Source organism: Carassius gibelio, chromosome B25 (genome assembly GCF_023724105.1).
Source record: "Carassius gibelio isolate Cgi1373 ecotype wild population from Czech Republic chromosome B25, carGib1.2-hapl.c, whole genome shotgun sequence".
Taxonomy (NCBI): domain Eukaryota; kingdom Metazoa; phylum Chordata; class Actinopteri; order Cypriniformes; family Cyprinidae; genus Carassius; species Carassius gibelio.
In genome coordinates, this window is record NC_068420.1 from 8,677,847 (window position 1) to 8,704,511 (window position 26,665).

General features: G+C 37.0%; 3 protein-coding genes and 1 pseudogene across 7 annotated transcripts in view; 2 read left to right on the forward strand and 2 right to left on the reverse strand.

Annotated features, from left to right (window-relative positions):
- The window catches only part of LOC128013733 (low-density lipoprotein receptor-related protein 5), a 63,570-nt gene extending 59,748 nt beyond the window's left edge, over positions 1-3,822 (reverse strand). Inside the window, exon 1 of the mRNA XM_052596913.1 lies at positions 3,612-3,822. Within this exon, the coding sequence (XP_052452873.1) occupies positions 3,612-3,693 (82 nt within the window). The 5' untranslated portion in view covers positions 3,694-3,822. The remainder of the gene's footprint in view (positions 1-3,611) is intronic.
- Positions 3,823-8,362: 4,540 nt separating this feature from the next.
- LOC128014296 (uncharacterized protein C11orf24) lies at positions 8,363-14,939 on the reverse strand. 5 transcript variants are annotated; one of them, XM_052597749.1, is made up of 6 exons: positions 14,665-14,933; positions 14,543-14,575; positions 13,853-13,893; positions 13,090-13,284; positions 10,008-10,160; positions 8,363-9,785 (listed from the first exon to the last, which is right to left on the reverse strand). In XM_052597749.1, exons 4-6 carry the CDS (start codon positions 13,253-13,255, stop codon positions 9,025-9,027), a joined length of 1,080 nt encoding a protein of 359 aa, XP_052453709.1. In that variant the 5' UTR covers positions 13,256-13,284; positions 13,853-13,893; positions 14,543-14,575; positions 14,665-14,933; the 3' UTR covers positions 8,363-9,024. The 5 variants fall into 5 exon arrangements, with proteins under 5 accessions (XP_052453709.1, XP_052453712.1, XP_052453713.1 ...); XM_052597752.1 differs by lacking the exon at positions 14,543-14,575 and having other exon boundaries at positions 14,665-14,939; XM_052597753.1 differs by lacking the exons at positions 14,543-14,575; positions 14,665-14,933 and adding an exon at positions 13,998-14,073.
- A 111-nt stretch (positions 14,940-15,050) lies between these two features.
- Positions 15,051-19,495, forward strand: LOC128014297 (AP-3 complex subunit sigma-2). The gene is made up of 6 exons (XM_052597754.1): positions 15,051-15,336; positions 15,720-15,811; positions 15,992-16,103; positions 16,501-16,572; positions 17,501-17,608; positions 18,240-19,495. The coding sequence occupies exons 1-6, from the start codon at positions 15,268-15,270 to the stop codon at positions 18,363-18,365; spliced, it is 579 nt and encodes a 192-aa protein (XP_052453714.1). The 5' UTR covers positions 15,051-15,267; the 3' UTR covers positions 18,366-19,495.
- Positions 19,496-19,912: 417 nt separating this feature from the next.
- Positions 19,913-26,547, forward strand: LOC128014465 (aminopeptidase N-like; annotated as a pseudogene).
- Positions 26,548-26,665: the final 118 nt, after the last annotated feature.

Genomic DNA, 26,665 nt, shown 5'->3' on the forward strand with positions numbered 1-26,665 from the left:
ATGGAATTGTTTTGACAAACTTTGCTTTTCTAGCTTGCCTTTTTGCAAATGTCTGTGGTTTTACTGTATAGAAACATCATTAGAAGCCACTCAAAGGCTCATGACAGGAGTTTCTGCAAGTTAACAACTTCTGTGGACACAAATCTTTCTTACCGAGCACATCTGAGCTCACTAAGAGAAAGAAAAGGGAAAACAGATGAACTCCAGCAACTTTGTAATGGTTTTAGAGGCAACGTGCCAGAGATCTAGAGGACAAAAGCAAAGCGAGCCTCATTTCAATGGACATTTAAACACTGCGGCTTACTAGAGGAAACAGAATCAGTCAAAAGTCCAGCAATAAATTTCAGCCACAGCGTGAAGATCACTAATCTCCCCAAACAGACGTCCCTAGGAGAACTCATCTCCAGTTTATACCCGAGCACCCATATGACTTAGGAACTTCCGCTCTTCTCTGACTTTTGTAGTGCCAGGAGGGGGAGTTGAGAGCACCTGGGCCCACCGGGCTCCTCCTTTGTAGAGGAAGAGCACAAAGAAACAGCTGAAGGAGTCTGAGCTTGTCACCAGAATTAACCGTCTTCAGAAGGGAGGAGCACAAAGGAGCAAACACATGAAGAGTCCTGGAAAGTGGGGAAAAGAGCTTCAAATGAAAAGCTGCTCAGCCCATTCATATCTCCTTTTTCTTCCTCTGTCCTCAATATCCTTTAACCTGCCTGATTACGATCAAAACCGGTCGCTCACTTCCTCCAACCCTTATCAGCAAGAGACCATACAGTAAAGCTAGAGATTGTGTTAAAGAAAACACACAAGTATGCAAACATTTTTTTTTTTTTATGTGAACTCTGAGACACCTTTTTATGATCCGGATTAAATAATTCACACCTATCTATCTATCGGGTATTACTTGCCTATACATTTTCAAGAGAATTTTAAACTGAAATATCAATTCAAAACACAAAAGAGTGCTGCAAGTCCCGGATAAAAAAAAAAAATAGGGACTGGTTGTTACATTTCCTTCACTTTCCTCCAAAAAATCCTTTCATTCAAATGCAAACTTGTTTAATTAGCTTAAGAAGTGATTGACATTGGAAGAAGGAGCTTGACAATTGCATCAAAAGTTTTGTGGTTTTTGTTATGCTAAAATTCAACAAGGCCTTTTGTTGTTCACGTGTGTTGAATTAGCATTACATGCAACAGATTTTACTCCATCACTTTCATCTCGGAATACACACACACACACACACACACACACACACACACACACACACACACACACAAATACAATGAGTTACAACTTATTAAATTTGTATTAATACTAAAACTCTAGAGACATGGCTTTGCCATTTGCAGTTATGTTTCCTGGCAGATATTTCCAACCTTACATTGTGACATGTCAACAAATGAACCACTCACTACTGACGGGACCTGAATAAATCCTTTTTTTTTCTTCTCAAGACGCATTTAAGAACACCAAGCCCAAACTCCAAAGAGAAATAACATGACAGTCTGTTCTCAAAATTGCAATATAACCGTTTGTAATACCTTAACAGCAGCTGCATACAAACAATGCAGGCCTGCATTACTTTAAGCACTTCATAACGTCAAAATCAGAACATTTCATCCAAGAAGAAGTATATTTTGTTCCCTCGCTCTTAACAATGAAGGTTCTTCAATGGTTCTTTGCACCAGCAAGTTCTTCACATTGCAGTTTTTCAATTTGGTTTACAGTATTCTAAAGCACCCATCTATAAATGGTTTCCCACAGCAAAAGAGAATTAAATTGTTTGTTGTGGAACTTTTTTTCCAATAGGTTCTCCAGTGGAATCAGGCTGTAAAATCTTCTTATATCTAACAGGAACCTTTATTTTTTTACAGGACTGTATTAAATCCATGTTGTTCTAACAACTTAGTAACACTATATTATAACATTTAATATCACCATGCACAAAAACTACTTAACAGAACACACGTTCATGCACAATCAAATCTCTGAAAACAAATGTAGCATTTCTTACTATTCGACTGTATATTAACTGATCGTCTTGCCATTATTTATGCAAAGACTTATCAATCATCTTAAGCAATATTTGCACTATAAAGTTCGTTTAATGGGTTAAAAGACTAGTTTAAAAAAAACGAATCATTTTAAGGATTATTTATGCAATAACGTTTGTTGGAATGAGTTAGAAGACTAGTCTAACACAAAATGGACCATGTAGCTGTTGGTAAATGTTTGGAATAAAGTTCTGGATAGAAGATAAACAAATATGAGTTAAGGTACATAATATGACTCAATCCATCTGAATTAAACTATTCAGACGGTTCTGCTTCCTTGCTCCAGAAATAACACCAAACCAGGGTTCAATCTCTCTCTCTTTCTCTCTAGGCGTGAATACAAACATCCCAGCAAACCAATAATGAGTACATGGTGCTAAAACTATAATTATTTAAGCACTGGCCTTTTTGAAACGGCAATTTCTCACCAGCAAATGTCACAGGAAAGATTTCAGCGATGCTTCTTTATAACACTATGAAACTATAGGGTATTAATAATTTGTGTCCAGGGTTTTTAAAAGAGACATTTGCATTTATACTTATTTTTGCTCATATATAGTAGCTATATACACAAGCTGATAAATCTCACATACAATTAAAAGTGTTTAGCCTTTCTTTTATAAATATTATGCATTTATCATTTATTACCTTGCAATAGTGCAAGACTACAATTTTAATAATTTATTTATTACTCTGCAGGTCCATTTTAAATTAACTAGTTAATACAAGAAATGGTGCCAATGACAGACATAACATTCATACATATACATTTTCCCTTAAAAAATAAACATTTAGAATTAAGGGCCCATTAGTAACTGTTTAACTTTAAAACCTATTACTTGTTAGGCACAAGTCCTATTTGTTTAGGTAATGAATGTGATTATAAAGTGTTTCCAAGAAAATCTAGATCTTTATGTACTGTGGCTCTTTGAGCTGGCTTGGGGTCTTTATTATAATAAACTTCAACAGTGTTTTTGTTGAAATTGCTACTTTAGTTTATCCGCCAACTTGTCTGTAACACTATCCGCATAAAGTTCGGGTAAAATAGCCGTTTTTAAAATAGTTTTAAAAGTCAATTCAATAAGTTTGCCCTCTTTTTTCACGCTATTTGACATCCGACACCACCGAGGCCTCCATAACACACAACCAGAGCAGTTTGCAAGTCTTGTGAGTAAAAAAAAAAAAAAAACCAACCAAACATGTCAAAAACGACCAGAAAAGTTGATTTTTAGCTTTAAATCTTCCAGAAGTGCACATCTCGGTTAACAAACCCACCGCGGACTATAGTTTAGTTAAAACCAGCTCAACTTTACGCAGACTTAACTCATTAAAGTTTTCTCTCAAACCTACAGTTGCATTTCTAAATATGTAAACGTTCAAAATACACGCTCCTGCGAAACAAAACAAAAATACGCCAACGTTTGCGAAGCCGACCGTGCGCAAGTTTGTTTCGCGCTCGTGCGTTTTACTTTGTATCACATTGTTCGCGGTGATATAATGACTTCAACACCTTAGACTCAGAACCGAAGGAAAAACTCCACAAAAACTATTTTACTCACCACGAATCACCGTCAGACTACAACAAAGCAGCAGTCCCAGCAATAAAATCTCCATCGCAAGTGCTCCCTGCTTTAATTCCATAATCCCAGCTCCATTTCTTCGAGGTATCGGTGTTAGGAGAAAGTTAGCAGTTCGTAGGTCGATCAGTCGGACTTTTTTTTCGCCCGAGCGACTCTTCTAGCGATAGTAGAGGAGGCACGAGGAGGGGAATGACTGACAGCGGAAACTGATCGACGTCATCAAGTGGGATTGCCTCTCCAGTCCATTGGAATAGCAGAGGGAGCTGAAGACGCAGTGTAAACTGTTAGTCGGTTTGAAAAAGTAAAATAACAGTGCAGTCGGTGGTTATTCTCGCAAAATAAATGTTACTTTTATATTTAAACAATGCATTCTGTGGATAAAATTAGGCTATATGTATACACACACACACACACACACACACACACACACACACACACACACACACACACATATACTATATATATATATATATATATATATATATATATATATATATATATATATATATATATATATATATATACCACACACACACACTCACAAATATATGTGTGTGTGTGTGTGTGTGTGTGTGTGTATGTATATATATATATATATATATATATATATATATAATATATATAATATATTTAATTCAAGAGTAAATTTGTATTTTTCCACTTGAGTTTTTATGTTGCATTTCATTCGTTACCATGATGGCGTTTTATGTTTTTTGTGTGTGTACTCTTTCTTTATGTTATTATTGGCTACAGTTGCTGGAGAGGCCAATCTTGATGAACTTGATGAACTTTTAGTCATCATGTGGGCAGCCAGAGCTGTTATCATTACATTTTACAGTAACAAATAGATTTTAATCAATCAAGCAGGGTGCAATATTAACATTGCAAGATTTATTGACATATACAGTTAGGAGTTGCCAATAAATATAGTCAAACTACATCAACGCTGTCAGATATTGTTTGAAATGGCTAATTGCATTTGTGAAACCGAGACATTAGGTTTGTTTCTATAAAGAAATTGGCTTTCAGAAATAAACCGGCTTAGAAAAAATGTTCACTAGAATAAAAAAAGTGTGAAAGCAGAGCTGGACAGAATTGTTAAACTGCCAATTCTGACATGTGCTGACTTTAAATCAGTGCATTCCACTTTTTATTATTTAGATTTAATAATGTACAATGCTTAATTGTGATGTTTTAAATCATTGGACCATCTATATAAACCATGAGTTGTCAACAGGGAAGGGTCGTGATGAAGGGTGCCCACTATAGGTTCACTGTGGTATAGCATACTCAGGTGAGGGACATGATATCACCATTCTGAAAGTTTCATTTCTGTTTTTTGTTTTCTAAAATAAGCGGTTGTTCAAAGTTGTGTCATTTCACTGGAAAGGAAGTGCAGTTATGTTCTATATGTAATTCATGTTTAACCGTCTTCCACTAAGACAGACTTCCACTTTTATATACTCAAGAACTCCTGTGACTTTATATTCTAGTATTTTAGGGGATTTTCAGTATAAGCAACCATCAATGTTTCATAATAATAAAAATCTGAAATTTAAAATGAGACCAACATGATTCAATTGTTAAGATGTAGTGAGATTATAGAGCTGTAAAATGTGTGACCCTGGACCACAAAACCAGTCATAAGGGTAATTTTCTAAATTGAGATTTATACATCATCTGAAAGATGAATACATATGCTTTTCAGTGATGTATGGTTTGTTAGGACCAGACAATATTTGGTTGAGATACAACTATTTGAAAATCTGGAAGGATGCAAAAAAATCTAAATACTTAGAAAATCTCCTTTAAAGTTATCCAGATGATGAAGTTTTGATATATTTGCAGAAGGACATTTACAAAATATCTTCATGGAACATGATCTTTACTTAATATCTCAAAGATTTTTGGCATAAAAGAAAAATCTAGAATTTTGACCCTTACAATGTATTTTTGGCTATTGCTACAAATATACCCCAGCAACTTAAGACTGGTTTTGTGGTCCATCATCACATATGGTGCTGGGAGAACATTAGGAGACAAGTGTGAGTTTAGTGTCATTGATAATCTTTTTCTCAGGACAGCAATTTAAAGGCAGAAGAAATAACTGAGCAATCAAATAGATCTCATTCAATCTAGGGAGAACTTATTTGGGTTCTCTGATAACAGACTGTCCAAGTTCTGATATATTAAGATACAATAGTGTCTTCTAAAGTCTATTTTTAAATAGAACAATCTGAAAAGCAGAAGAAATGATTGAGACATTAAAGAAATATTACTTGGTCTCAAAAGAACTTGATGAGACATTTGAGTTCTATGATTGCAGATTCTCAAATTCCAGTCCTGAAATATTATGATACTTATTCACATTAGTGTCTTCTGTGGTCTTTCCCTCAGGAGAACAATCTGAGAAACAACTGAGATATTAAAAAGACATGGCTTTGTCAGGGAGAGATAAAAGCTTTAATCTGCATACAATCTGCTTTGTAAGTGAATGACAGATCAATTCTTCTTTGTACTTTGTACATCAGCTTAAACATGCCAAGCTTGGCACAGTTTCTCCTGTTTGTTGATAGTCTGTTTTGTTTCTTCTTACTTGTTTGAAAGCTCACGTTATAAAAGAGTGGAATACAATATGCAAATTATTTTTCGGCCTCTTTCATGAGTCCTGAGGTGCCGTAAACACGAAGGATCAAACCGTAACCCCCGGCAGTCTAAAAACACTCATTGGGCTGAATGGTAAAGTTCTGCAACCAACTCCAAATCCAAAGTGAAAGCACATGTGCGCGGTAGTGCGTGTGAGTGAAGCAGGCAGTAATTCCCGGGCCTAGAGAAATATGCTGTAATGAAACCTGCCTTTACAGTCACCTGTGCAATATAGCTCTTGGCGTTCTCTTTGATCCACTGAGCACTGCACGCAAATAAATAATAAAAAAAAAAAACACTTTCTCCGCTGCATGTTGTTACTTTTGAATATTAGCCTTTGTATTAATGCATCCAAGACCTAATGAAAGACATATTTTGCGCGTAACAGATGCCATCTGGAACAAGTCCTCTTAAAACAAAGGCTTTTTAGAGGCATCATGTCAATGTGCTTTGCACTAACCCTGTTGCTTGCTACCTACTTCTCACTGGACATTCATAGGCAGGATTTCATAGTCGGCCTGAAGCCGTGGTGAAATATGTGTCTGCCTCCTAGTTACACAACCAAGGCAAACAAGGATATTCTGTTGAAAGCTGTAGCAAATAAACGGCTAATAGCTTGTATCAATACCAAACCATCAAAACAAATGAGAGGTCCACTGTTTAGTTTGGAGAGCGAAGTTAATGTTTTATTGGAAACTTGTCGGCGTTGTTTCTGTTCTGGCATGAAGTAAAAATCTAGGATGTCAAATGTCAAAAGAAAGTGAGAGATTGGGAAATTTTGAGGCCTGAGACAATTCCTTTGGAAATTACAGAAATGCATCACTCGGCAAGAAATGTGGTAATCATAGGTTGTGAATTTTCTTTTTTAAGGTCAGATCAGGTCAGCAACTAGTTGCACAACTGCCTGCAGAGGATAACAATGAACTCCAAACCCTGTCCTGTGCTTCTCTAATAAAATCCACATTTCACCAAACTCTTGTTGTTTCCCCCCAAAACAAAACGTCCCCTGGTGAGCTAGTTGTAAAGGTGTCGGCCCACCTTCCTTCCATCTCATTATTTTCCTCCTTGCCAATTAAACTTCCAGACCTTTAAAACTAGACAATGTGCATCGCACGTTTCCAAGGTGCAATTATTGGCCGACAGATGTGGCTTGTTTATAGGTGGCATCTTGTTTACTCCAAAGAGTGATTGATATGCACTACTCATAAAACACTTTGAAACCATGGGAAACCTGGGGCCCATTGGCTCCTAAAGCAAGACCATGGACCCCTTGAACTTAGACATCCTTTTCGGTTTGGTGATCAACAGATTTTTTTCAAATTTTCTATGCTGATTTGATTGAACCATTGAACCATTGTACATCTGGTTAAATGTGTTAAGAAGAGCCGAGAGGACCAGCTAAAAGCATTAAGTTAGTCAAAACATTTAAAGAATTCACCCAAAATTACAACTAAAATAGTCGAAAATACATCAAAAAAGTAAATAACTGTTTAAAATATAACCTGGGAGGCTGTTTGCGTTCATGTTTTCAAATATCATTGCAACGATGAACGAACAAAATGTTAGCGGTTTAAAAAGATTCACCAAATCAGCTTGAATCAGACGCACAGATCTGCAAATCAGTTGGAGCTGTTAGAGTTAAAACAGAGTCATTTATAGGTTTATGTCCGATTCAACAACACACTTATTACTGTAGACGGATGTAGCTACTACTTCAGGTTAATGAGACGGATTGTTCATGACAACGTTTATACATATTAACATTGTTTTGTTGCGGTCAATTCATAATTATATAAACACTGAAATATTTTACAAATACATTAGCCATTGTTTAAAACGAGGTCATAAATTTAGTTAAATTTTTTTTCCAAAACTCCGTCACATTTGTTAATGTGCTAGTTAAATGCGGACCATCTTATTTTTGGGGGGTGAACTTTAATAAATGGAGAAGTGAAACACATGATGAAAGTCCAAATTTCTGTGGAAACCAGATGCACAGATTACCGTCAGCCTACTATGGATCAAAGTTAAGTAAACATCAAGTACAGACAGACTTCAACACAATAAGATAACAGAGTGCAAAGTGAGTTTTTCTTCTTTATTATATATATTTATTATTTTTTTTAACAGTGCAGCTATTAAGACTTACAAAATCAATTTGGCACATATCAAACTATCATACTTCATCCCTTCCTCTGATCTGTTCTTTGTTCCAGACACTGAACACACAATGGCTGAGTTATTCCCTTGGCTTTACAATAATGTGCTTCTGTGCCACAATTCTTGATTTGGCATTTATTCCTCACACATACACAGAGAAAAAAAAAAGAAAAAAAAAGGCATTAATTAATAACCAATTCTTTGAATGTTCCTGAACCGTTCCCACAAACATATAAAGGCAATTGCAGCCAACTTACCAGCTGCAGAAGAAACACTGGACATTAGACAAAACATTTCCATGTATTGCACTATGAATCCCTTATAATGACATTCGTTGAACAAAAATTGAGGGCTAAGTTAATACTAAGGCTTCAGCCCCAAGTGCCAAGAATTACATGGAAGCTAAATCTGCATAGAAACAAAAAGATATACATCATACCAACTCGCTCGAGCACCAGCTGGATTCTCTTATCTAGAAGTCGTACAAGGATTTAAAGCGTCTGAGTGCTACCAAGGGCTCTCAAACCAAAGTCAATCTGCTACCAACTTTTGAAAATATACTGAAATGTAAACCACACAATCCCGGTCAGACCCCCGAATCGGAGTACATTCCATTGATGAGATAGTCGACCTGAGTGTAGTCCTTCCGCTTGTAACTCTCGTATGCTTGTTTGAGAAACATCGCCACCGTGACCACGAGGAAGAGGAGGCCAAACAGAAGAACGGCCAACAAGGAGCTTGTGTTCAACAGGTGGCTGGTCAAAGGGTCTCCGGCCACCTCAATCATGGCTTTGTCCCCTTTGGGAATGTCCTTAGGCAGTGCAGACACCACTACTGAGGGGCTCAATGAGGTTTGTGATGGCTTGTTCTCATCGGATGATGCTGCAGAAGTTTGGTTAGGTTTTGTGGTAGGAGTGATTGAAGGTGTTGTAGGCACTGATGGCGAGATGCTGGCAGACATGTTGGTCCCTGAATGTGATGTTGAAGTAGACAGTTTTGGAATTATGGTTTGTGCAACAGTTGTGGTTGAGCTGGTAGTTTTTGTAAAGGGTTTAGGGCTGGTTGTGGTTGGATTAGGTGTAGTTGCGTTGGTGGATGTCACGGCTGGTTTTGGCACTGTATCAGTTGTGGTGGCTTTCTCTGTTGGAGTTGTCTGCAGGTTGGTGGTCGCTATAGTCGTAGAGTTGGGATGTAAAGTGGTCGGATCTGTGCTAGTGGAAGTCCTGGAGATCGAGAAGTTAGGTTGAGTTGGCAAAGGCTGCGTTATATTTGGTGAAGAGCTGTGGCCAGCAGACTGATTGGGAAGCGCAGAATTATTCATCTGATTTTTGCCCCCATGGAAAGAGTCTGCAAAAAACAAAGCTTGGGTTGGTAAATCGAGACATCTGGCTGATATTCTGAAACACGTTATTGAACTAATGTCACAATTTAACATCACAATTAACTCTTTTGTATCAGATAATTGTAAGAGGTAAAGTTAAAAGAATGAAACCAATTCAAACATACTTGGAAGAGCAAAAACCTATAAAAATACAAATAAAATTCAGGCAAATGGAGGAGTGGTATTACCATTTGAGATCACACAAAGTTCCATTAACAGGTTGTTGAAATTAGTGTCATTTCCAAAAGAACAATTCTGGGTATCTTTCAGGCAGCTGATCAGAAAACCCACAGATTGTGTTGTATTAACAATAGCCTTCGGACAAACTTCATCTTTAGGACCTGAAAATGAAGAACAAAGCAAATCAACAGGATTTTCTCTTAAAAAAAAAAAAAAAAAAAAAAAAAAAAAAAAAAAATGTATATGGTTACTTGATATAAACCTTGTTTGTAGTGAATTTGGATGGACTTCAAAACCCCATAAGACTGTTGAATAGACAGTTGCTAATGAATCAACATTGTGAATGCGAGTTGCAGACCGAATTAACTGGTGAGCTAAAAAGACAACCAGTTAAATCTGATTCACAAATAAATGACTCTGAGCAAGTTCTGAAAGTCCCCTTTATCAAGTAAGATAAGTTAAGTTTATATCAACCTTCAGTCCAGAAAAAAAATAAAAATAAAATAGGGGGGCACAACAAAACAAAAACTGGACATTGTGCAACCATAAACCAAATTTAAGAGAACAAATAAACCAAACCCAAGTTTCTAAAGGCTGTTTTTTTAGAGTGTCATTGCCAAATATATTTTACAGTTCGCTCTAAAATATGAAATAAAAGGAACAGTGCAATCTGTGACTCGTCAACCTGGGTTGTTTTCATTGGGACAGAGACATTCCCCGAATGCTCATTACTGGATGTCAAGCTGTATATCCTGAGCTCTGCAGTCTTCGGGAACGAGCCACGACCGGGAGGAAAAACAGGCCTTGCCGCACCCCTTTTGATCCCCTACCAACAGCCATGTGTGCATTAGGTACAGCACACCTCAACCTCCACATCCGTCTCCACTCTTTCCCTTATTCCCACTTCCCTTGATTACTTAACCAGGTGTCTGCAGCACGGCAGGACCAAACAGGGCTATAAAGAGTTTGCTTGTGCTGGCACTGCAGAATGCTCTAAAATGCCCCCATTTCCCTTTTTGGACCTTGCCAACGGACAATCATCCAGCGTTTAAAAGCTCCAGGTGAATCAATAGCCAACCTCGGTGAAGTGAAAACCCCCGGTTGAATCATCTCTTGGTCAGCGTTGACACTAAATTGAGAGGCCAGCTGCATCGTGTGCATTTTTTCCCCTTTTAAACACTTCTCCAGCTGTTTGAAGCAGAAATCACACAAAACCTAAGGCTAAAGGAGAGCGGTGTGACAGTGGAGGACCTGGCTGGATTTTTGCAGTCTCCACAGGTTGCCCTGTAGTACGTTTAGTCTTTGACGGGTCCAAAACACACCGTTCCCTGCAGTGGAATGTGGAACGCTTACGTATTTATAGCTGGCCATCATTCCAAACATTTCAGACTTCCAGATGGCGGTGAGGATTCTGACCTTGCTTTCCATCTCTGTACGGTTAACATGCTGGAAACTCAATACCGACAACATACGTGAGTGTTATCAGGTGGGGGCAGGGCCAGTCGCTCTACCCCCGAAAACAAAGCCAGCACGCCCCGGGGTCATTTCAGCTGTCTGCGTGTTTACAGAGGTGGCGAGATAGTCAAGTGCAACGTGTGTGGTCAAAGCGAGAAGGGAAAAAAAGAAAGCGATTTAATTAGAAAAAGAGCATGTCTTGACGAAGACTGTAGAAGGGTATGGCCTGCCGAAGCAGCGCCTGGCGCATAAGCAGAACAGCCAGCCCAGGCCTCCCTTTCATCTTAAATGTGAAACACATGGCCTTCTTTGAAAGTGCACGTCCTTCAAGAGAAAAAAAATGTGATGTTTAAAATACAAAACAAAACAGATGGCTTTAATATGATATTCCGCAGGTACCCTGTATTATCTCTGAAGGTAGCATGCAGACTGAGGGCTTAGGAACGAAATGCAAAGAAAAACAGGCTGCTTTATCTCTTGGAAATAGCTGAAAATTATCAGACAATTATGTCTGTGCAGGGTTCAACAGTAAGGATGGCCTGTGCGAGAGCCTTTCAGCCCAGTTGATGGAACACTAAAGACATACTTCATTTTACAAACTTAAAATAAAATTCTGTCATCAATTAAAGGACTCCTGTCAGTCCTAAACAAGTATAACATGTCTCAGTGCATTTTCTTTTTGTATTCTACAGGAGGTTCGTAATAGTGCGGTTAAACAATTAATGGCATCCAAAATAAATGTTTTATGTAATTTGTGTGTACTGGGCACGCATATTATTTTTTTTTATATATATATATATATATATATATATATATATATATATATATATTTTTTTTTTTTTTTTCACACACATTAAACAAATAAGGTGCTTTTTTATAGCAGTGTTCCTTTAACATAGTTAAAATATTTATTGTAGCCTAAATCTCAACTTATAACATTAATGTAATTAAATTATATGCAACAAGCCATTTGTCACTGCCAGTACATTAATGTTTCTATAGAAAATATTTAATACTTTGTTATAGAAAAACAAAATATGCTCCAAGTCCAGAGCCTCGATCAGAACATTACTTACTACATTACTTACTAGGCATCCTCCGAACAGAGACCTGCACAATCACGGGATGCATCGCAACAGAGTGTGGCGCGGGACAACACTTGATAGGAGGGTAGAGAGGGACTCGTGTGTGCGGGATTTGGGAGAATAATTAGGAGGTGCTAGGCAATCGCATCCCATACGAATCAAAATAAACCACAAAGTTAACAAAATGATTCACTCCACTGTGTTGGGAGCGCTTCTCTGCTGTCTTCGCGTGCTATCAGAAACTTCCAATTTCCAACTTAGAAAGTCATGCTTATGAGCTCGTTGCATGCTTTTCTGTTAAAAATACCAGTGGACAATGGTTTGTGAATGTTGATGCTTAGCCTAGATAACTTGATCGAGAGCGTCCCCACCTATGACCCATGATTTGTATTCAGAGCAAATTAGCAACAGACTTTCATAAAAAAATTAAATAAAAAACACAACTGCATTAACTTGCTCAGCCCTAATATATACACATACACAATTATTGAAATGCATTTTAAAGGAATCAATTATCAGGATATTTGAGGTGCAGTAGAGATGATCTTACAATTGTTTGGGTCACATTTCCCTGGGTTTTCCGCAGTCCCATTAGCCACTATCCTGAGGCCATTTACCAATTGCAAGGGTGCACACGGAAGCACAAGGAGACCCAGAATGGGCAGCAGAACCAGGACGGGATGGACAGTCATGATCACATGAGTGGCTGAGACCATAATGTGAGAGAGGGTCACATCCCCAACACCTGTGAGATATACAAAAACATCAACACTGTTGCTAGAATCAAGTCTATAGATAATTTTTAAAAACATTAGATTATAGAAAGAGATATATGAATCTTATGAGAAAAGGAAGTGAGAATGAACATAAAATGTGAGTAAATTGCGCCACCTAGTACAAATTCCGAAACACTACAAGGAAGTTTGCTCTAACTGTAAAACAGCTGTTTCAATCCTTCTCAACTAAGACTAGACCACAAGTGCTAATAAACACGTAGGCATAATATAAAGTTACCTTTTATGTTCTTTTTTTCCACATTAGAAGCTCCTGTTTTAAAGTAACATAAGCCCTGACCTATTCTAAGCGTTTTGAACTTGAGATGAACCTGCAGTTATAAAGGCTTTGTTGGTTATAAGGAAGTTTCAAAAGTGAATAAATAGGTCTTGTGTGAAGCACATAAGTGTCTGCCACACCCCTCTGAACGCCTGTTACAACAGTCACTGCAAACAGCACCGAAGGGCTCACTAAACCCGTTCCAGGATGTACAGATCACATGACTTCCAACGAGGCTTGCACAAAGGAATGAAACTCACTAAGCGATGAAGCAGATTATTCACGGATGGTCCGTCCTGAGCTGGAATAAAAACAGGAAAGAAATCAAGCTATAGAAAAAGAGACACTAGTATAATCACTTCCAACAAAGAATGCCAATGCATTATTGCATCTGTTTTTCTTAACCTATAAAGCCCCCTTCCTCAAATCTTGCCCTGGAGTTCCAATGCACTGCAGTGTTTAACTCCAACCCTGATCAACCTCACCTCTCTGGGATTCTCTAATGATCCCAAATATATTCACTGGCATTGATTAGCATGCTCAGGTGTGTTTGATTAGGGTTAGAGCTAAACTCTGCAGGAAAGTGGATCTTGAGGTCCAGATTTGAGGATCCCTGCAATAAAGGGTTAATTAAGGCTGATTACGCAGTCCTAAAAGTTTAACATTTTAACTTACAGCACAATAGAAGTAATTATGCAAACGAATGTTACAGATCAAACACAACCCAATACTTATCTGAGAGTATTATTATGTTTACTAACTTCTTCAGAGTCATAACTTTGGGAATGTAGGTCAGTTGAGAGCAGTGCGATTACAAACAGCACTGTTGTTTGAGGTTTACGATGGACATGTTTTCTAACTCACATTTGGATCTATTTGTCTTAGAGACACACCCTACAGTATAAATAACACACACATACATTCATATAAATAAAAATTGCACTACGTACAAGTTCGTTTAATGAGAGAAACCAAATAAATGGCTACAATAAAATGATACAAAAACGGTGTTAACTTTAAATCAATAAAGCACTGCTAAAGCAACAATAAAGGCGTAAGAGGATGCACTTACCAACAATCACAACGCGTCTTTTTGCAATACAAATGTCAGTTTGGATGCATGTAAACAACAGCGTCTCTAAAACACTTTCTTAACTGCAGTTTACATGCGCAAGCAAATGAATAGTCTCATTCCTCGTGCAGTGCGTGGAAATGGTCACTCTCCTGTCAAGTGTTTCATATTTTAATTCGGGTTGTTTATATAAGTAGCAGCTAGCTGATAGACACGACACGCGAGTGACGCGACAAGAGGAAACACTGGACTTCCGGGTCACGCAGCGGACCGTGAACGCGACAAAATAAAGGTCCGCAGCTCATCGTCATTCAATATGTTAAGTTAATTGAACGCAGGTGAATATTGATTACAAAAATCATCAATCATTACAAAAATAGCACGGTAGTCATAGTTTGTGGAGTATAATGGGATTATCTGTAAAAATGATTTGTATATGGATATTAACAAACACCGCCAAATATTTCAAAGTACAACGGACTTTTATAATGTAAAAGTCACGTGACACGGAAGTACCTAGATTCGATTTTTATTGACAAGCTGAAGCTCATCTAAAAAAAAAAGAAGTAACGTTAACTATATAAAAATAATCAAGCGGCAAGGATGATCAAGGCTATTCTCATTTTTAACAACCATGGCAAACCCAGGCTCATCAGATTCTACCAATATTTTGTAAGATAAGTGCATAAAAGACACTGAAGCTGCATTCTTACTACCAGCAGATTCATTAGTGTCTTTTATTCAATATATCAGTTGAACATGCAGCTTCAGATAAATCATTTGTGTACAAATAAAATGTTTTGTGATGTGGAATGTTTGTTTTTGTCTGGCTGTTTTACTCAGTTCCTCGTTTAATTTTTGCTTATTTATTATATATTATGTATAAGCTCATCTATATATATGTAATGATTTATATTACATGTTCATAGTAGTCATTTTTGTATAATGTTAAACCACTAATGTTTCATTCCCTCTTCTGTTTATTTTAATACCTAATTTAAAAGTGAATGTGGAAAATCCAAGGTAAAATGAATTAATCAGGTTTCTTTTCACAGGCAGAAGACATGCAACAACAGATCATTAGAGAGACCTTTCATCTGGTGTCCAAACGAGATGACAATGTCTGCAATTTTCTGGAGGGCGGAAGGTGACGTAATCTACACAATAATGTTAGATATAAGAGCCTACTGTTATAGTGAACCAAATATCTACGTCTAGTCCTGTATGAGGATGGAAATCTAAGGTTATTTTGTTCACTTCAAAGTTATTTTGAAGTGCTCAGTAAAACTCAGAAGTGATTTACTGTAGTCTTGCTCTTCACTTTTAGTTTGATCGGAGGCTCTGATTACAAGCTGATCTACAGACACTATGCCACCCTGTACTTTGTGTTTTGTGTGGACTCATCAGAGAGCGAGCTGGGGATTCTGGATCTCATTCAGGTAAACATAATGCATTGTGCATGCTGTAGTTCTGGCCACAAGGGGGTAGTTAGTGTATCTCATATTGCATTCAGGTGCCAGCTTTTTAAAGATGTACATTAAGACAAGGAAGAATTTAAAACACTTGTTTTAGTGCAATGGTCATTTAACATATCAGGATGCATTAGTTCTCACTGGACCATACTGATTCTATATTACCTGTACGTATTATGTGAATACCATTCATTATGTATGGTATATATTTGAATGGTAATGCCATAGAACCTTTTTGTGCATGAGTAGTTAATTTGCTTCTTTTTTGGCATATGTAGCCTGAAACGCTACTTGAGCCTTTTGAAAATCTCACTGAAAGAAGTTGTTGTTGTCATTCACAGTTGTGTATAATTTTGTCATGCAGGTCTTTGTGGAAACCCTGGACAAATGCTTTGAGAATGTGTGTGAACTGGACTTAATCTTTCACATGGATAAGGTCCGTTTTCAAAGTTATTATCGTTAACAAAATCTAAAATGAAGAAAACACATTTATGTTACAAAAAAAAAAAAAAAAAAAAAAAAATATTTATCTTCATGTAGTAAAATTAAAATGAAAAAAAAAAATGAGTTAGAAATATATAGATATAACAAATGTTATAAGAATAAAAACCATAATAGTATATCATGATACTAAAATAACCCTTGTTCCTTTCATAATGACTTATATAACTCTACCTCCGTAGTTACCAAAAGTGCTCTTTGGTGCTTTTAAATGTTCATCAGGGCATGATTAATGGGCAGTGATTGTAATTCGATCCAGTATATAGTGGAAAGGTTATATGGAGGTCACTACACTCTTTCTGATAATTGCCCGTTTGTATTATGGCTCCACTTTAAAACCTGTTCATGATAGAAGTTTACACTACATTGCTTTTGTTAGTTATCTAATCAGTAAAAAATGTTTTATGAGTGGAGGGAATTACTTGCAAATGGCGATGTATGGCTTTATGGTAACTCATCTGAGTATGCCATTTGTAACGTATTTGATAATGCACATTAGTAGTCCTGTGCATGTGTGTGTTTTTATGGGTTATGGTCTTAGTCTCAGTTTAACGCTCTGTTTCAGTCAGCTGAGCTGTTTGTGTTAAAGTATTGATTTTATGAATCGCTTTTTGCATCCGATTCACAAGCTAATAGTTCCTATGAAGCAGTTAAAGTACATTAAAACACACAGGTGAACTAGACTCCTGAACAAGCGACTCCTACGAACTGGTTGCTTTTAGTAAATATATTCTAAATATTTACTACCCCAATAAAACAAGAATCGGATTGTGGAATGTGTTTTGTTACTCAGGCCTAGCTGTTTATTCATAAGTTACTAATGAAAAACATTTGAAGGTTGACGTTTTTGCTGTTTATTCCAGGTTCATTACATTCTCCAGGAAGTTGTTATGGGTGGGATGGTTCTGGAAACTAACATGAATGAAATAGTTGCCCAAGTGGAGCTGCAGAACAGAATGGAGAAATCGGAGGTGAGTTCACATTGACGGAATAACCAGTTGTCGCTCCAGTTTATTCAGACATCTTTTACATGCATTGCTATGCCTCAACCCAAACAGGGGCATTTTTAAATAGTTTTCTGTGAAAGATACATGCTATTTTCTTAACAATTAAAAAAAGGTGAAATAATATTGTACACATTAACTTGACTATTAGCTGCATGGTTGACACAGAGCGATTGATAATGTTTGACAACACTAGATGCACTCTTATGTATACATGGAAGGGGTTAAAATGAGGAAATATTACATAAGGCGATACAACACACTCATTAAAGAGAACCAAAGCAACATCCATCCACAAAATTTAGTTAAAGACCATAGAAACTGGATGGTGCTGGTTCATAAACTCTACCGTACTTTGACAACAAAATGCAGTGTTTAACAGTTCTGAATAACTTTAAATGTATTTGTAATAATTTTTATTTTAATTGTATATTTTGTTTTGTCATTTTTCACTTGACTTATAAGATTGGGTTACAGAGTATTGTTCATAGGCCAAGTTTGGGCTTCAGTTTAATGCAGAATAAATCCAGTATGATATAAACAAGAACTTTGAGGGTAATAACAGTAATAGAATATATTTTGTGTGTGTTTTTGGCAGGGTGGTCTGTCTGGCGCACCAGCACGAGCTGTTTCTGCTGTGAAAAATATGAACCTTCCTGAAATACCCCGTAACATAAATATCGGGGACATCAATATAAAAGTGCCCAGTCTCTCCCCGTTTTGAGTTTGCATGTCTGATCAGTGTGTTTTTGTGTGTGTTGTTACTTTGTTGACATTCATTGCCATAGATACTGTAGATATTGCCATTTATGGACTTATGACTGACCATCACCTGAGGACTCTTAAAAGTCCGGAGCACACTACTGGGTCCAGTCATTTACAGTGTACTTTTTCAATTTCAGACTTTGGTTTGCAGACAAACCGTTTCCAATTTTGTTTTAAGTGTTGAACTGTTTTTTTCTGTGATGTAGCAAAATTCCAGAATACTGTACTAACGTGTCATTGATGCCAACAGACCGACTACTAATGTCACACATTAATAATTTATTAAATGTTACTTGGTCATTAAAAAGGTTTTTGTCCAAATTCAAGTCTTACTTTTAAAAAAAAAGGTTTTTATTAATTGCTTAATAAATGAAAAGCGTTCTTCACGGTAGTAAGTATCTTTTGGTTAGCCTGCATTTGAGACTAGTATAAGCTTGATTCCAGACCTTCTCCACATTTAGAAAATAAAATATTATATTAGCCCTTCATCTTTGTGTTGAAAAACATTTTATTGTTACAAAGAATCTATCTGCAGTTTCACCAGATCTAAATGTCGTAAGTGTGTAAGATCGGTTTAATACATGACTGTGTGTCAGCAAGTTTTTGACAAATCATGGTTGCACAACCAAAACAACAATAGCATATCTAGAAATCTCTGATAATGCATATTACCTTTGAAGATAGAGGTCTATCAAAGGTCCACAGCCTTTGGATGACGTCAGGAAGCCATGGAATTCATTTCTTTTTACTTTTAAGATGCAGAATATTTAATAACAAAACCTGGTCTCATTTTAATAAAAAAAAATAGACTTTTATAAAAAGTGAAAATCACTGCTCACATACCAGGAGCCTTTAGATTTAGTGATGTAAATACTGCACAAAATGAAATATTTATTGTTTTAAAGGTGAGTTTTATGGTGATTTTGTTGAACACCTCATTTATAGCCAATAGGATAATCTTTACACCCATGCATTTTCAAATGAATGGTCCGTCTTGTGCTATTTGCTATATTTGAGATACTTATCTAAATAATAAATGTCATGCCTGATACAATGTTCCTCCATAAAATAAACATTCCAAAGGCCAAATCTATGTATTACTTTCATCTTTTATATGACATTTTTAGACATATTAATCCTGACCTTTGCTCCTGGTAAACATTACGTAATTTAGTTAAACTGTTTAGGTAAACTGTTGTATAGTACAAGTCTGCAAATGAAATTCACCTTGAATGGATTCACAACATTGCATGTTTTTTTAAATATGCAAAATGGATATTTATCAAGAAGAGATTTATATAATGTGTATGCACTGATTAGCCACAACATTAAAACCACCTGCCTCTGTACGTGTCCTGTATCTGGCACTAAGACATTAGCAGCAGATTTTTCCTGCAAGCAGAGAGAAGAGGCCTACACTATAGCTGTGCTGTGTTAATTGATGAACCATTAATTCATGTGGGAGGAGAATCCTCCCAAGCCTTAAATAAAACGTTGTGCAGATGTCAGTTTCACTCATCTAATCCTTTCATTGATGTAACATGGGGAAGGGTTTCTACATCAGTAAAACTTTTGGGATAGTAGGGATTGTGTTAGCCGCTGGAGCGCTAGCCACAATCACAGCTCTCCCGGTGGTCTACTCCCAAGAGAAGTCCAAGAACAATGAGGGTAAATTCACAGATCCAACAATGGCACCATCCAATGAACCATGGGACCAGTGGCGCCTTCCACAGACTCTTAGTCCACAAACCTACAATGTCACTCTGTGGCCACGGCTCCAGCCGGATGCAACTGGACTCTACATCTTCACAGGGCTGTCCAGCGTGGTCTTCAGATGTGTGGAAAAGACAAACCTCATCCTCATTCACTCCAACAAGCTGAACATGACAAAGCATCCCACCTTGCTTGGACTTGGAAGCAAACCAGCTCCTACCATCGAATCAGTTGTGATGCACACAAAAACACAGTATATGGCGATTCATCTGAAAGAAGAATTAACTGCTGGGGAAAGCTACGAGCTCTACACAGAATTTTTAGGAGAGCTTTCGGATGACTTGGGAGGCTTCTACCGAAGTGAATACTATGAGAATGGAGTAAAGAAGTAAGATGTTTCTTTGACTTGTCAGTTCTACCTATTCTACAACAGGCTTCACATGTATAGTTAAATCTCCTTGTTCATTTTTAGAGTGGTCGCCACAACTCAGATGCAGGCAACAGATGCCAGGAAGGCATTCCCTTGCTTTGATGAACCTGCAATGAAAGCTATTCCACATTACTCTTTACCATGATCCAGCAACCGTAGCCCTCTCCAATAGTGTTGTGAAAGGTAAACTATCATTTTATTCTGTACAGGAGCAGTGTTGGGTAACTGCTTGGAAAAAGTGTAGCTTACTAAGCAACAAATTAATCATAATTTGAAAAGGTTAAACTTGTTTCATCAGTCAGTGTCTCTTTTTGACTTTCAGACGAGGTTAACATCACCGTGGATGACACTCTTGTAACCAGAACAACATTTGCACCGACAGAAGTGATGTCGACATATTTGTTGGCATTTATTGTCAGCGATTTCGTCTTCATTGAACAAAACATGGATGATCTGCAGGTAACTTATCTTATCTTAAATTCCACCAGTTTAAAAATGAAACATACTGCTCTCTGCCCTACCTAATTTAGTGAAGATTAGAAAACATCATGTGTTCATCTACTAAAACATACTGTAATTTATGCAGATCAGAATTTTTGCCCGTCAAGAAGCCATAAATGCAGGACAAGGGGAGTATGCGCTCAGTGTGACTGGACCGATTCTCAAATTGTTCGAGAAGTATTACAATGTCCCCTATCCACTGCCCAAATCAGGTAAGAACCCATGATAAGACCAGGCAATTAAATTTTTTTATATCAAAATGCCAATTTAAGTGATATTTGGGTTAAACCTTTGGGTTAAGCCATTTTAGAAGTTAATATCTCAAAATATTGCACAGATCAAATTGCTCTGCCAGACTTCAACACTGGAGCAATGGAAAACTGGGGCTTAATCACATACAGAGAGACGGCCCTACTGTACGATGAAGAAATATCCTCAAATGAAAACAAAGAGAGAATCATTACTGTTATCTCCCATGAACTTGCTCATCAGGTATAATGCAGGAGTTGTTTTTTATCATTTGAAACTTTATTTTCATCAACCTCACAACAGTACAGTTTACAACCCCTGTAATTAATCTATTCACTACCTTTTTCAGTGGTTTGGAAACCTTGTGACTGTCAGGTGGTGGAATGATCTGTGGCTCAATGAAGGTTTTGCAACTTATGTAGAATATCTTGGGGCAGATGAAGCTGAGCCGGATTGGAACATTGTAAGTGTCTGAAGAAAAAGCCAGAGCAATAAATGGTAAATGCAAAAAGGTATCACTAAGAGCAGATGAAATCATTACTGACTCTGTTTCTGTCCCACAGAAAGATTTGATCGTTCTGAATGATGTGCACAAAGTTTTTGCAATAGATGCACTGGCCTCGTCTCACCCTCTGCTGTCTAAAGAAGAGGAGATCCAAAGACCAGAGCAAATTAGTGAAATGTTTGATATGATTTCTTACAGTAAGGTAGTATGGGAGTTGTTTTCTAATTTGACTATAATTCTTAATAATGAAGAACATACAGAATACATGTGGTTTGTCTGGTAATTCGGAGTATATTTCTCTAGGGGGCATCTGTACTTAGGATGTTATCCACTTTCCTGACTGAGAAAGTGTTTACTCAAGGTCTCCAGGTAAAAACCCTTTGTACACTGTTCCTTGTTGTTCTGTACAGTAAAAATTTAATATGCTTTTGCTATCGAGGAGGTTTATGTACATTCACAACAATTTGACCTACAATTCTGTCTGTACAAAACAGACTTATCTGGATCATTTCAAATTCAGCAACACGGTATACACAGACCTTTGGGAGCATCTTCAAAAGGTATGTTGCAATTAAACTAGACTGTTCAACCATGACATTACCTGTTCCCTGTCGATAATTCACTCGTACTGCATCTGCTTAAGATGCTATGGGAATAACGCTTTTTCTCAGTTGCTGGAAGCCTTTTCAATGACGTAGGCCATTGGTTCGTGCAGTGAATTAAAAATTAATCTATGGCTCGGTGCGCTTTTATTTCACTACATGGACCCATGGTCATGTAATTACACAGCGTTATTAAAAGGCTTCAGTAATCTGATGAAAAGGAGTTTTTCCTCATAGTATCTTAATGAGATGCAGTATTTGTTGCTGTATCACAGGGAACCGAAGTTCCGTTAGTAACCGAATATGATTTGTCGCCACAAAACACATGTGCTCATTTCTGAAATGTTGTAGGCTGTGGACAGCAGTGGTACCACTCTTCCCAGATCTGTGCAAGAGATTATGGACCGCTGGGTTCTTCAAATGGGCTTTCCTGTGGTCACTATTAACACTGCAACTGGCCAGATTACACAAGAGCACTTCCTCCTGGACCCTGACACTAAACCAGACAGGCCATCAGAATTTAAGTATGTCAAAAAAAAAAATCTGAAGAAGAAAACACAACAACTATTTATCTCCTATTACTGATTTCAATCAAAGCAGTTTACTAGATATGAAACTGAAGTATTTTCAGTTGTCGATTGGACGGAGGCAGATTTTCTTATTGTGAGATTGCAATCAGTTGTAAGGAAGGGGCAGGGTTAAACAGACTAAATGATTGGAAAAGTCTGGCATACATCACCGGAGAGAAGTTTGGAGTATCACCGGAATGAAATATATGGACAGATGAATCGTTCACAATTAGATCAATAACATATATTTAGACTGATTTCCTTTTTTCATACCAATTCATTACATATATCCAACTTGTGGAATTAATCACAATATTATTATATATTTTTTTCCAGTTATGAGTGGTTTGTACCAATTTCATGGACAAAAAAAGAAACTGAACAAAATATACACTGGCTTCTACAGAAAACTGGTGAGTTCAAATATGACAGTGACAGTAACATTCACAATTATATTTACAGTGGAAGTGATAGGTCATCCAAAAATACTGTCATTACATATTCACATTCATGTTGTTCCAACTCCTTATGACTTTGTTTCTTATGTGGAACTCCAAAGAATAAAGCAAAATAAAAGTAGTCCATAATATTTCTATAGTTTATTTGAGATCTTCTGAAAGCATATGATAACTGTTAAAAAAAAATTCTGTTAAACGTCTTTTTTATGTTCCACAGAACCAATTATGATGAATTAATGATGACAGCTTTTTCATGTTTTAGTGAACTTTGTTTGTAAATATATTCACAATTTCTCATTGGATGTCAATAAAGGGTAAAACTGTTTTTGTTTTAACAAATCTATGTATTTCGGCTCTACTTTTCTAATTTAGACTTATCGGATCAGATGAAAACTAGTGGTGATGAGTGGGTTCTGGCCAACATTAATGTGACAGGATACTACAGGGTTAACTATGATAATGAAAACTGGCAACGTCTACTTAATGTTCTCCAGACTTCAAGTCAGGTATGAAAAATTATTACATTAAAACAGATTTGGATTGTTTGGATTTCTTCTCATTCAGTATTATAATTGGCAGTAATTTTTTATGATTATTATTTGATTTCATTTAGAGCATTCCAGTTATTAACCGGGCACAGATAATTGACGATGCATTTAACCTGGCCAAGTGAGATCTGAACTTCTTTCTTTGTTAAGTTATGAGGCTATGGTCCAGTCATTCCAAAAACTATAAGCATCGTTTTCCTTTACAGAGCGGGAATTATTGAAACAACAGTGGCTCTAAGAACCACACTGTTCCTCGACTCTGAAACGGAGTACATGCCGTGGGAGTCTGCTCTTGATAACCTGGACTACTTTTACCTCATGTTTGATCGCACAGAGGTGTACGGCCCCATGCAAGTAAGTTTGTCTCTAAATATTTCATAATGTCAACTCAGCTGAGCTTGAATTCTAACATCACATTGTTTCATACCTGCAGAAATACATTGGAAATCAAGTGAAATATTTGTTTGAATACTTCACAACGCTTACAAATTGGGAGGATGTGCCTCCGGGACATACTGACCAGTAAGTCATGTAAATATATAGTAAAAATAACTGCTCAGATTTGCTCTCAAGCATCTATTCATTGAATATCTTTATATCTGCAGATATAATCAAGTTAATGCACTCAGAGTTGCTTGCAGCACTGGTCTTGAAGCCTGTACCACTCTCGTAAAAACATGGTTCAAACAGTGGATGGAAAATCCAAATGTCAACCCGTGAGTTTCACTCAATAGAAATCTTACAGAGTATCTGATGATGATGTTTCCTGAGTGGATCACAGTTAAAATGTATATTGATGCAGACTATTTAATTGTAAGCTTATACCTTAAATTAAAAGGATATTTCACCCAAAAATGAAAATTCTGTTGTTAATTACTCACCTTCATGCTGTTCCAAACCAGTAAGACCTTCATTCATCTCCAGATTAAAATGAAAAGGTGCAGTAGGAGATCTTGCATCTGACGCTAGTGGCTGCAGTCTTCAGCCTCCTTGTCAGTTTGCCCAACCTCGGAATGAACGTTTTGATTGGATGAAAATTTATTGGTCTTATGCCTTCCAAAGAATATATAACTACAGATAAATACATTTTGACCACTAAACTTAATGACTGTTCTCGGAATGTGAAAAGACTTTCAACCAGCATAACACAAAATGTTCCTAAAGACAATCACCTATTCCACCTTTAAGACGTTTTTTTTTTATTAAATCCGAGAGCTGACGCTGCATAGACAGCAATGGAATGGAAATGTTCCTACACCCAGAAAAGTAGTAAGGACATCGGTAAAACAGTCCATTTGACATCAGTGGTACAACTGTAATTATACAAAGAATTTTCTTTATTTTTGTTTTCTTTGCACACAAAAAGTACTCTCATAACTTAATTACATTAGGGTTGAACCACTGATTTCGAATTGAATTTGCATTCCGAAGATGAATAAAGGTCTTACAAGTTTGGAACAGCAGTAGTAATTAATGACAGAATTCTAATTTTTATGTGAACAATCCCTTCAATTGATTACCATTTAACTGTATTTTTTTATTTTTCCACTGCTTCAGTATTAAGGCCAACTTGAGGTCCACAGTGTACTGCAGTGCCATTGCTGCAGGTGGTGAGAAGGAGTGGAACTTTGCTTGGGAGATGTTTGGAAAAGCCACTATTGCTTCAGAAAAAGATAAACTGAGAGCTGCATTGGCATGTGCCACCGAGCCCTGGTTACTGAACAGGTGAGCTCACTGCAGATAGATGCTGACACATACATACAGTTCTCATTGTATTTAGCTAAACACATGTGCTTCGATTTATGTTGTAGGTATCTCAAATACACTTTGGATCCAGAAAAAATCCGGAAACAAGATGCCACCTCTACCATCGTCAGCATTGCCAGCAATGTGGTCGGTCAACCATTGGCCTGGGATTTTGTTAGAGCCAACTGGGAGTACATTTTCAATGAGTAAGGAAAAATACTGGGGTACTCGATTTGATTAACAATGCAGATAGCAGTTCTCTATAGCTACATATTCACTTCTTTTATTTTACAATTAGGTATGGTGGTAAATCTTACATATTCCCCAATCTGATCATTGGGGTCACAAACAGATTCTCAACTCCATTTGAATTGGAACAGGTATGTGATCTTCCCAATAACTGCTATATTTATTTGACTGGTATCTTGTAGCAGATCCTTGAATTTAAATCTTTCTTAATCTACTTTCCTGTTTTAAAAACACAGCTGATACAGTTCAGGGATGACTACGCTCACATAGGTTTTGGTTCCGGAACCTTAGCCATTCAGCAATCCATCGAGAGGACTACCGCCAACATCAAATGGGTCGAGAAGAACCAACAAGCAGTCTTAGAGTGGTTTAGAAATCCACTGTAACTCTAAAAAATAAGCACATACTGTAGTTTGTTTGCTCTGAGGAGGAGAGGAGCACTGGGACATTTTTTAGCTTGGGCCTACAGTAGATGAGCATTAAAGGAAATGCTTATTTATAATTGATGATGTTCTAAATCTCAATATTTTCCAGAGCTGCTTTCTTTCTATGATGATGTATACAACATGCAAATATCTCTATTTAAGGTGTGCCTTGGTATAATTGTCTGTTTTCCCTTTAAATTGTTTTTATAATTGTAAGATGATAAAACACCTTTGCAGAGTGAAACAGAATTGAATATGCAAATA

Bases quoted from the DNA above. Each gene is read 5' to 3' on its own strand.
- LOC128014296 (XM_052597752.1), bottom strand. From the start codon at position 13,255: ATGGTCTCAGCCACTCATGTGATCATGACTGTCCATCCCGTCCTGGTT. The intron at 10,161-13,089 runs GTAAGATCATCT...CTTCATTTTCAG, and splicing joins GAAATGTGACCCAAACAATT to GTCCTAAAGATGAAGTTTGT. The intron at 9,786-10,007 runs GTAATACCACTC...TGTTTTTTGCAG, and splicing joins ACTTTGTGTGATCTCAAATG to ACTCTTTCCATGGGGGCAAA.
- LOC128014297 (XM_052597754.1), top strand. From the start codon at position 15,268: ATGATCAAGGCTATTCTCATTTTTAACAACCATGGCAAACCCAGGCTC. The intron at 15,337-15,719 runs GTAAGATAAGTG...TTCTTTTCACAG, and splicing joins TCAGATTCTACCAATATTTT to GCAGAAGACATGCAACAACA. The intron at 15,812-15,991 runs GTGACGTAATCT...CTTCACTTTTAG, and splicing joins AATTTTCTGGAGGGCGGAAG to TTTGATCGGAGGCTCTGATT.